This window comes from Acomys minous, assembly GCF_964271855.1.
Source record: "Acomys minous genome assembly, chromosome: 20".
In the NCBI taxonomy this organism is placed as follows: Eukaryota; Metazoa; Chordata; class Mammalia; order Rodentia; family Muridae; genus Acomys; species Acomys minous.
This window is the reverse complement of record NC_140502.1, coordinates 17,615,797-17,626,736: the sequence shown is the minus strand read 5'-3', so window position 1 is coordinate 17,626,736 and position 10,940 is coordinate 17,615,797. Positions and strand designations below refer to the sequence as shown.

Genomic DNA, 10,940 nt, shown 5'->3' with positions numbered 1-10,940 from the left:
AAATTCAAGCTGTCCCTTTCAGGTTAGCAGAGGAGAAATTCCACCAAAATCTTGGTCCCAGATTGCCCTTTCTAGAAGATAGATATTAAATTTCAAGGAGTTGAAACTTCATCATGGGGGGGGGTGGAAGAAGAAGAAGAGGAGGAGGAGGAAGAAGAGGAGGAGGAGAAGGAGGAGGAGGAGGAGGAGGAGGAGGAGGAGGAGGAGGAAGAAAAGGGAGTCTGGAGAGATGGCTCAGTGATTAAGAGCACTGTCTGCTCTTCCAGAGGTCCTGAGTTCAATTCCCAGCAACCACATGGTGACTCACAACCATCTATAATGTGATCTGATGCCCTCTTCTGGCCTGCAGGTGTATATGCAGGCAGAGCACTGTATACATAATAAGAAATATTAAAAGAAAAAGAAAGGAAATGCCCTACAGCTAGATCTTATGTAGGTATTTTTCTCAAAGGAGGTTCCCTTTCTTCAAAGAATTCTAGTTTGTATCATGTTAACATAAAACTATACAACACACACACACACACACACACACACACACACACACACACACCAAGTTTATCACAACAACTAAGACTGAGTAACCTACTGTCCTGCGTTTCAGCAGGAACCAGGAAACTGGGGCCGAGCACAAAACCAGAAGTGCATGCTCGGCGTGGAAAAGGGTGAAGTGCAGGGTCAAAGGAGCTTAGAGCTCAGAAACCAGAGCCAGGTGGCAATGAGAGCCTGGCCTGACCTGAGCAAGTTTGCTGGCTGCTTCAGAAACAGCCGGCCACTTGATCCTGCAGAAGGCCACTGCAAAACCAAACCAAACCAACCAACCAACCCCACCCCCCACCCCTGCAAAAAATACCTAAAACCTTTTTGGGAAAAGGAAATGCATTCTTTTATTTTTTTTTAAATAATTTATTTAATTTTATTTTAGAGTGAGGGTGTCAGAGCCATTGGAACTGGAATTACAGACAGTTGTGAGCTGCCATGTGGTAGCTGGGAATTGAACCCAGGTCCTTTGGAAGAGCAATTGAGTACTGGGGAATATTGTAAGCCTCTTGCTTGCTTGCTGTCAGTAAGCTAAATCCTAACTCTTTTTGCCTTTCAAACAGTGGCTGGAGCAGGGTGGTGGTGGCGCATGCCTTTAATCCCAGCACTTGGGAGGCAGAGGCAGGCGGATCGCTGTGAGTTCGAGGCCAGTCTGGTCTACAAAGCGAAACCAGGACAGTCAAGGCTACACAGAGAAACCCTGTCTCGAGAAAAACCCCCAAAACCAAAAACAAAAATACAGTGGCTGGAGCTACAAGGAAGAGGCTGAGGGTGCTAAGGACAATGTGTCAACAGAGCAGCCGGTGAGTTCTAGGACAGCCAAGGCTGCAAAAAGAAACCCTGTCTCCAAAAACCAAAAACCAGGGCTGGAGAGATAGCTCAGCGGTTAAGAGCGCCGCCTGTTCCTCCAGAGGTCCTGAGTTCAATTCCCAGCAACCACATGGTGGCTCACAACCATCTATAATGTAATCTGATACCCTCTTCTGCAGATAGAGCACTCATATGCAATAAATAAAATAAATAAATCTTAAAAAAAAAAAAAACTAAAAAAAAAAAAACCAAACCAAAACAACAAAAAGCTGTGCCTGGTGAGGTACACGTATGACAGAAGCACACAGGAGGGTAGGACAGCGGCACTGCATGCAGGAAGTTTACAGACAGGTCCAAGGCCAACCTAGGCTACACAGTAAGATCCTGTCCCAAACAAGCAAATGCAAAGTGAAACAAAAACAAGGACCACTACACCTAGCCCCCTGAAAAACCGTTAACATACCCTTACTCAGCATGCTCGGGGCACAAAGCATCGGACACAACTCCCATCTTAATCCGTGTCTCTCTCCCCACCTGAGCACTGCAAATGAGGCTGCATACTGCTGGGCTGGAGATGTAGTAGCTTGGTTGGTACAGTGCTTGCCTACTGTGCACCAAGCCCTGCACACACATGGCAGGGTGCCATGTGCCTGTGATCTTAGCACTTGGAAGCCAAGAGTCAGGAAAACCATGAGTTCAAGGTCATCCTTGGCTGTATGAATTGAAGGCCAATGAAACCCTGCCTCAAAAACAGATAAATAACGTAGGATTGCTAGCCAGGAAAAGATCCAAATTCCAAGTTCAATGAGCAGGGCACACCCTAGTGTCAAAAGCAGAGCATCTGAAGGTGTGCGTGTGTACATATCTAGATGTTTCTGTACGCATCCGTGTGCACAGAAATAAAGTGGGGCTTGGTGGTGTACACCCAGAATCCTAGCACACAGCAAGTGGAGGCAGGAGAACTGGGAGTTCAAGGTCATCCTCAGCTACATACTAAGTCCCAAGTCCAGTCTGGAGATTATCTCAGGGGGATGAGCACACAGGTGACGAGCAGCCCAGGCGCCGTTCTGAACCTACCATCTTGGTTATTCCAGTTAGCTGAATTCTTACTTAACTCAAGCTTGTTTGTTTCCTTCTTTTACCTCATGTCCAGCCCGAGTTGGCCTCAGCCTCCCAAGTGCTAGGATCACATGCCTGTGCACTGTCCCAGCTGTCACCGCTAAATTTGAGTATGTGAGAGCCAGGGATGTCACAGGGCGCAGTGCTCCCCAGAATGCACGAAGCCCTGGGCTTGAGCTCACTGTAATGAAACAGTCCACAGAGCCCAGGTGCTCCCCCACCCTCCTTGTTTGCTGTCTGGCAGGGCAGAGAGATGAGAGGAGACTCGCAAGCTGTTTAAAATAACTGCATCCTTTAATGGCAGTAATACAATGACTGGGTTGGGTTAGGAGACCACATGAGAAGGCAGGTGAGGTTTCTGGAAGACAGATACTGAGTACAAAAGGGGCGGGAGGGCCATGCGACGATCATTGTAAAAATACAGTACGTTATATACATATTTGCACCATCGACTTTCAACTCAGAAATACTATTTACACTTTTGTTACAATCCTGGTTAGAGAACAATTTTTCTTTAAAAGTGTGGCCTGATGGCGAGTGAGAATTCAAGTGGAGGTCCTTGTCCGTGAGGGTCTTCAGCTAATTATTCCAAGAGGGCTCCATCTCACCCACAGATTTCAGCTTTAGAAATTAATTTAATTTTTCTCTAGCAAAAGCAACGTTTTCTTTCTCTAATGTAGACCAGGCTGGCTTTGAACCTCTGCTTCTCCGGCCTCTGCCTCCTGAGTGCTGGGATGACAGGTGCACACCACCAAGCCTGGCTCTTACAAGAGAATCTGCAAAGGGGTGAAGGGGATCCACACCCTGCCACACTGTACTCTTCTATCCTATGCTCACCACGGCCCCCAGCCTTGGCCTTGTGGCCTCATGGCCAAGGCTGGAGCCCAAAGACAAATCTCATTGATGATTGTTTAAGGAAACAAAACAAAATAAAAAACACAAGACAAACAAACCAACCTGATCTTGGTGCACTGCCCCCATGGGTTGTGAGCCTGTGGGGCACAAGCCCCTCCTATCCTGGCTTCAGGCCCCCGAACTCTTTTGAAGGGATTACTCTTTGGGTTGTGGAGGGTATAGGGGTGGGGGAGGGGGTGGGGTGGGAGGAGAGATGGGAGCCCATCCCCTCCCCTGAGGCAGAGGGGAATCTACTGGCTGTGCATGTTAGGTCTCCTTATTAGCAAGAAGGAAGCAGCTGGGCCAAGAGACCCTGATACAAAAGAGGCAGCCTGCAAGAAAGCATACCTCCAGGGCCTGGCCAGTGACCCAGCGGCAGAAAGGCCTGCTGGTCTTACCCGGTTCTCTGACCCAATCTTATGGGCATGGTCACAGGAAGAGTCTCTCTTGGGGCTTTGTGAACAAGGCCAGCCCTAGGTGGGCTAGTGGGGGAGGCTGTGGAAATGCCTCCACTGTCTGGGATCTGGCAGATACCTTGGCCTCCCCACTTGAAGGGGCCTGGTCCCAGGGACCAACACACCACGCTGGCCCCAGCTGGATACCTGCTGTTTCCTCGGCCCCCGTTTGGGAAACACCCACTAACCCAACACCACAACAGAACACTTATGCCCGGCTTCTGTCAGCTTGGGAGGGAAAAGCAAACACTATCTGGTACTCTACAGATTAACACGGCTAAGGGGTGTGGGAGCAGCTAGCAGACACACTTTGCCAGGGCCACCCTTGGCCTTCCTCCTCAGGAGTCTGGCAGGTGACCACACCACGGATCCTTGAGCTGTCTCGAGGGTCAGGCCAGTGGCACAGGACAGGTAATACTGAGGGAGAACGCTTTGAGGGGCTGTCCTACCCCTGCAAGGTCTGTCTTACCAAGAGTCTCCTGGAAAGCTGGAGGGTGTCACTTTGAGGACAAACCCTGGACGGAGGACGTGGAATGCACAGGCCCGAGCAGGTCAGGGCCAGGGGGCTGCCAGGACCTTTCTCTCCTTTGGACTTTTCCTTACTTCACTGTTGCTTTGTCCTGAAGCAAGCTGTCACAGGCTGCATGCTGGAGAGAGGACACTTGACCCTGGGGCTCTAGACTCCCCTGCACCAGCTTCCACGAGACGTGTGGTTCTGTCAAACTCCCAGCAGCACAGGGTGAGTGGCTTTCAGTGCCTCCCCAGACACTTACGCTTCCATCAGTTCCAGGGAAGCCCCAGGCTGGGTACTTGCCACTGTCCGGCGCAGGGTATAAGCTGCTCACTGGGCAGAAGGAGCCCAGGAGTCTGCAGCACTGACCAGAACCCAAGACAGTTAGATACAATTTATGACTCAAAGAAAGTACTACTTAAAAAAGGGAAAAGGGGAAGAAAAATGTAAAGAAAGAACACCCTCCCCACCACCCCACTCCCCACCCCTAACTCTGGTTGCTGCCCTTAAATGTCACCCTGGGAGGGTGGTGGAGTGGAGGGAGCGCTGGGCCCCACTGACACTACTGGCAGAAGGGGGAGGCTGTGGGGTCAAAGCCTTTAAAAACGTCCTTCAGGGACCCCGCATCTTGCTCACCCTCACGGGCAGGGCTGTTGCCAGCAAACGGGCTTCCTGTGCCAGTTTTGGAGGCCGGCTTCACAGTACCAAAGAGAGTGGGCACTGGCAGGTTGTGTACCCCAGGCTGGGGTGTGGCCCCCTCAGGGGGCGGGGTGGATGAGGCAGCAGTGGGGGCTGCAGTGGCCTTGGGCCGGGGCCGGTTGTAGCTATTGTATCTGTCCGTGGCTGTGGCCCCATCTGTGCTGACCTTCCCTGTCTCTGGCTGCTCCAGGGCAGACTTTCGGACAAACGGGGGCTCTTTTGCCTTAGAGGCTGAGCTCTTGCCATTGCCCTCAGGACCCTTGGGCTGAGCACTCGGGTCGGAAGCTGGCTCTGCAGCTTTACCACCTGCATTGGGAGTCCTTGGGTCATACAAGCTGATGCCACTCAGCACACTGCTCTGCCCACTGCTGCTGCCCTGGCCCAAACCACCAGCTGCCAACACTCGGGGGTCATAGGGAGCTGTGGCCGGTGGGGATGAGTCCCCACTTGGGCTGGCAGCAGGAGGTGATGCTTCGGCCGGACAGGGCTTGGCTGCACGGGAGGCTGCCGTAGGATCTGCTGGCTTCTGTAATCTGGGGTCAGTAGGGGTCTTCCGCACCCTGGGATCGCTGGGTTTGTCACTCTGGCCAGGGGTGTTGACATTGACAGTCTTGAGGATTCGAGAGAGGAGTTCAAAGTCAGGTAGGTTAGAGCCAGATGTGCTGGGATCTGTGGAGCCTGGACGCTGCCGAGTGTTGGAAGGCCCAGGGGGTGTGGAGCGGTGGAGCCTGGGATCCAGGGCAGGCAAGGACTGCAGGGCAGCAGGCACTGGGGGCACGTCCTGCTTGGGGATGGGCAGGGGGATCAGGTCTTCAGGGTTCCAGAGCACAGTGCGGGCGAAGCTCGGCTTGCTCAGGGTCACATCCTTCTTGATGTGGCTGAACTGCTGCAGCTGAGAGCGAGGGTCCCGTAGTGGATGCCCAGGCAGGGGGTCCAGGGGAATGTTCACCGCCTTCTCACGCAACGCCCGTTCCCCTTCTTCCTCTTCTGCAGGGGGCTGCCCTTTTGAACTGCTGGGGCCTGCAGGGCTGGAATGAAGGCTGCCTTCAGCCTTGGAGGTGGGCAGGGCACGGGCCAACCGAGGGTCAGAGGGCGCTGAGTCTGCTGTGCCAGACCCTCCTGAAGTCTCGGCATGGCGGCTGAGTCTGGGGTCCCGGCTGAGGCGGGGATCAGCTAGCCGGCCTCCTGTGGGGTGTCCCTTCTGGAGGCGAGGGTCCCCCAGCCCGCTGCTGCTCTGTTCCCCGACTGAAGCCTGGGGTCGGCTTGATGTCTGTTGCCTCAAGGTCTTGAGAATGGATGTGACACTGCTTCCCCCCTCGTCCTCGTCACTTGAGTACCAGTTTCCAGTGTCACCTGAGAGAGAGCAGAACAGTGGAGAAACATGAATGGCACATCCATAGCCCTCGTGGATCCCTAGGTACCCCTGGTGTGTGGTTCTGTGCTCTTAGTTAGCATCTAATATGCCCCCAGCTCCCAGCACAGCCTGGCTCTGGGCATTGACATCATCGTGGCTTTTCTCTCAGACCAGCACCAATCCTGGAAGACAGTCTGGCCTGCCTGAATAACTCACAATCACCCCAGGAAGTCCTGTCATCATTTGCCCACTGGACAGGTGAGGAAATGGAGGTATGGTGCCATTAAGGCAAGGTAGGGCTGGGCCTAAAAGCCCAGGGCCCTACTGCCTCTTCCCACCCTCCAGGCAGGTTTGGTCCAGACAAAGACGGCCAGACCAGCACTAAGCACCTCTCTCTGAAGTCTGGAAAACAGCCATGCTGACAGCTCACACACACACATGCCCAGGCCCCTCACAATGGTCCAGGGGTCAGGGAAGGGCAGATGCAATCACAGAGCCCAGGAGGGAAACCTGAGCCACCAGGATGGGGCCGAAGACTCTGTTCTTCCTCCTGGATGGCCTGAACTCTCTAAACTGTCCCCACTGGCTTGCTCCCAAGTCTATTCAGCCCTGAGATGGATGCCACCGGGGTGACCACCTGAGCCCATGACTACACCACATCTGTATCTCTATGGCTGGCTGGCTCCTCTTTGGTTTTGGCTTCCCAAGTATGTGCTCTAGGGATCAGGCCAAGAGTCACTCGGACATCTTTGGGAAGGGCACTGTCTCTGCTAGGAACCAGCCCACCACCCTCCTCCATTGAGTCAGTAGTCTTCTGAACCCAAGATACAGAGGAGCAGCCCTAGCCTCCATTTCCTCAGCATGAGGCAGCAGCCCAGGTCAGGGCTTCCTTTCAGACACAGCACCCAGCCTAGGTGGCCCCCCTCGTCCCTGCACAGAGCCAGCTGGGCCCCTGCCGGGGGACACATGCCTTCCTCATTCTCCCGGTCCTGCTTGCTGCTCTCAGCCAGCCTCCTCGCTCTCTCCTCCTCCTGCTGCTTCTGCTGGATCCTCAGGTACAGGGCCCTCTGGGCCGAGGGCAGGAAGTCGGGGACACCGGCGCCCGCCTTCGGCCGGCCTGGGGGCCCTCCCTCGGGGAAGCTGTCGGGCTCCAGAGGGTGCTCGGGGAAGAGGGGCTCCCCAGGCTGCCCCGGCAGCTCTTCGTAGTGCCCGTAGTCCTCTGTGGCAGGGAAGAGGGTTTGTGTCGGGAAGGCCTCCGTTGGGAAAGCCAAGCCTGGTGGCATGTGAGGATGAGGATGGCCACCCGTCCCTTCCTCCTCCCCAGGCCTGGGTGTCTTCAGGGTGCAGCAGGAGCCCACAGTGGCCCAGCTGGCAGGGAAAGGATGAGGCTCAGGGAGGGCATGGTGGGTGCTTATCCACGTGAGCAGAACTGTGCTTATGCCCCAGGCGAGGCTTCCTGTAGACAGGCCCTGTAGCCCCCAGGCTAGGAAACCGTTGCTGTCCTCCCAGCAAGCAGGCTTGGCTCAACATCTACCATAAGCAGTCTCCTGGTTTCTTGCAGGCGTGCCCAACCGTTTGACAGTATAATGTGACATTGTCATCTACCAAATTCACACTTGAGAAAGCATGTAATCAAAGTAAAAATAATCTCACACAAAAAAGGTCCTAATTTTAAAACAGTATCTCACTACGAATCCCTGGATGGCCTGCAACTCTCTAAGCAGACCAGGCTGGCTTTGAACTTACAGGGATCCCCTTGCCTCTACCCCCTGAGTGCTGGGATTGAAGGCTGGAGCCATGATGGCCGGCCTAGTCATAATGCTTGACTAAGTTTAAGATTTTGTGTTGTGTTGCTTTCCTGTGTCAGCTGCATGTGCTGCCTACACTGCAGGTTGGACATGCCTGTAAGACAAAAAGGCACTGTATGTCTGAGAAGCAGAACCAGAAGAGAACAAAACACGCAAAAAACCTCAGTCCAGCTCAGGGCAATCCCCCACCCCAAGTTCACTAGGGATTCCTGGACATCAGAATCCTTGAGCACACAAGTACATGGATGGCAGGGCAGGGCAGCGCCCCCTACCTGGCCATAGCAAGTCTTCCCTCCCTCACCAGCAGCTCAACTATCAGCAATAGACACAGCACCACATCTCACTGCGACTCCTAGATTATGGGTGAGCCAGAGTGCCCAGGTCTGTTGAGAGTCCACTCTATCCCTTCCACACGTGACACGACTCTTACCCAGCTGGGACAATATACTGAGCATCAGAGACGCGGGCCTTGCTACCAAGAAGCCAGTCTGGTATTTTAAATAGCTTAAATAGAAAAACCGTGACTGCAAGGACGGTTCGGTGGGCCACTGCCACACAGTTGGGTCCGCAGCACAACATAAAGTAAGGCAAGGCACAATGGTCTGGAACACCTGCACTTGGGAAGGAGACAGGGCATTCCCGGATACTAGCTGATACGGCGATCTCTTAAGTTCAAATGAGTCTCTGCCTTATATGTACAGTGATCAACTGACAGGTCACCCTGGCCTAAACACATCTGCACACTTCTCATGCGCACCCCCACATACACACATACACTACAAACTGCAGAACTTGTGAATACTCACACACGGTGACGGATGGCCCACTACCACGGCCTGAATTTTGTTAGTACATGACCCTAATGAGAGCTACTCTATGCTACAGCCACTAGAGCTGGGGACCCAGGCCGAGGCTTCACCTCCATACACCACCAATTACCAGAAGGCCGATAGGTGTACAGAAACCACAGCAGCCCTGTGTTCTAAAGAGCAGTCCCTGCAACTCACTATACAAGCTTTGCTGCAGAGACAGCCACCCTCAACATGCCAACTCCCTCAGGCCAGGCAGCCGCTCCTCAACCTCAGCGGCCTGCCCTTTCAGCATCTCCTGGAGCCCACTCCTTACCACGCACTGTACTGCATACACTACGGGTATCCATGCCCACACACAGGCTCCTGATTTAGGCAGCAGCAGTCCTCAGCCAACAGAGCAGCCTGTGCTCGGCGTCCATCCCTCTACACTACTCCTTCCAGCCAACGCAGCACAGACAGTCCGCACTGGTTCCCCTGCTACCACCCGGGCACATCTGCTGTAGGTAATTCCATGGGAGCCTGGAAATTTCCACCACTGTTCTTGTTGTTTGACAGTCTCCCTGTATCCTGGGCTGGTCTAGAACTCAAAGTGATCCTCCAGCCTCAGCCTACTGAGTGCTGGGAACCTCAGGAACAGCTGTCTGCTGCCCACTACTGCTCTACAGAGCAGGTATTGCTATGGTGACACACATGCCTGTGCATGTTTAGATGCACAGCCATCTCTGCTCTCCTCAGACAGGCAGGCCAGCTGTGGCGCCTGGCCACCTTCTTAGAGAAGCCCAGATGACTGCCTCCACTAGGGCGCTGGCTGTGCCCCACCACTCTCTCTACACTACCCTACTATTCTCTAACAATGGCTAATGCTGAAATGAGCCACTGACTTCCTTCCTGTTCCCTTACTAGAATGCAACTGTAGCAAGGACAGAGGCCACTCACTCTGAGCTTTGGCCTGGGGCAGGTCCCCCTCCTCTGAGGCTGCACTGAATCCCCCATAGCCAACCCACAACACCTAGCCCTGACTGCTGGACACTGAGGTTGTTAACATCACAGGAAAGAGGCAAGATCCTGCATGGTCATGGGGTCAGACAGGCAGAGTCATAAAGCCCAGCACTGCCTGAAGAGGGGCTTGTCTCAGACATTTGCCCTCCTCCTGACTGATTCTGGGCACCATGAGCACAGCTTCCTAAGCCATTTCTGCCTTGCTCCCTATTGGTGCCGGGTACTGCGAGCACAGCTTCCTACACTGACAACAAACAAGACAAAGGGTCCCACAATACCAAAAACACCCACAGGACAGGAACGAGACTGGCAGGCTGCTGTAAGACTGGGCCAAGGAAGAAAAGCCACTTCTGCTCACTGCCCACCCTGGTGAGCCGGCTCTGCAGCCTGGCTGGTGCCTACATACCTGTATCCCCAACAAGGCCCGGCTCCATTTCCATGCCCTCTTGCTGCGGGTAGAAGTTCTCATAGAAGTTCTGGGATGGCGGGATGGGAGGCATCATTCCCGAGTGTGGGGAGTCTCCAGGACCATAGGGCATCATCGGGGGACCACCAGGACCCATGGGAGGGCCAGGGTTCATGCCAGGACCCATTGGCATATCGGGATGCATGTCAGGGTGCATGTCAGGGTGCATATCAGGATGCATGTCGGGGTGCATATCTGGGTGCATATCAGGGTGCATATCGGGATGCATGTCAGGATGCATGGGGCCCCCCATTGGCCCTGGGGGTCCCATGTTGGGGCCAGGACCCATTGGCCCTGAGGGTCCACCAGGTCCAGGGAACCTAGAGGAGGAAATAGTACTTGTGATGAAGCTGCTGAGGAAAGGTAGTGGCACCCAGCCCAGCCCACCTGCAGTACTCACTTAGAGCCTGAGGCCAAAAGCCCAAAAGGGGTATGCCAGCCTCAGAGAAGGACAGAGCCGGCCAGGCCACACTCCT

At 54.1% G+C, this 10,940-nt stretch overlaps 1 protein-coding gene across 3 annotated transcripts in view; it reads right to left on the bottom strand.

Moving 5' to 3' along the window:
• Nucleotides 1-2,739: 2,739 nt before the first annotated feature.
• ZC3H4 (zinc finger CCCH-type containing 4) overlaps nt 2,740-10,940 on the bottom strand; it is a 36,375-nt gene continuing 28,174 nt past the window's right edge. For 2 of the 3 annotated variants that reach the window (XM_084771027.1, XM_084771028.1), the window contains exons 12-13: nt 10,405-10,784; nt 2,740-6,378 (exon numbers count right to left, since the gene is read on the bottom strand). In XM_084771027.1, the coding sequence (XP_084627153.1) occupies nt 4,889-6,378; nt 10,405-10,784 (1,870 nt within the window). In that variant the 3' untranslated portion in view covers nt 2,740-4,888. Of the gene's footprint in view, nt 6,379-7,349; nt 7,599-10,404; nt 10,785-10,940 lie in introns of all 3 variants that reach the window. The other variant, XM_084771026.1, reaches the window with a different exon arrangement.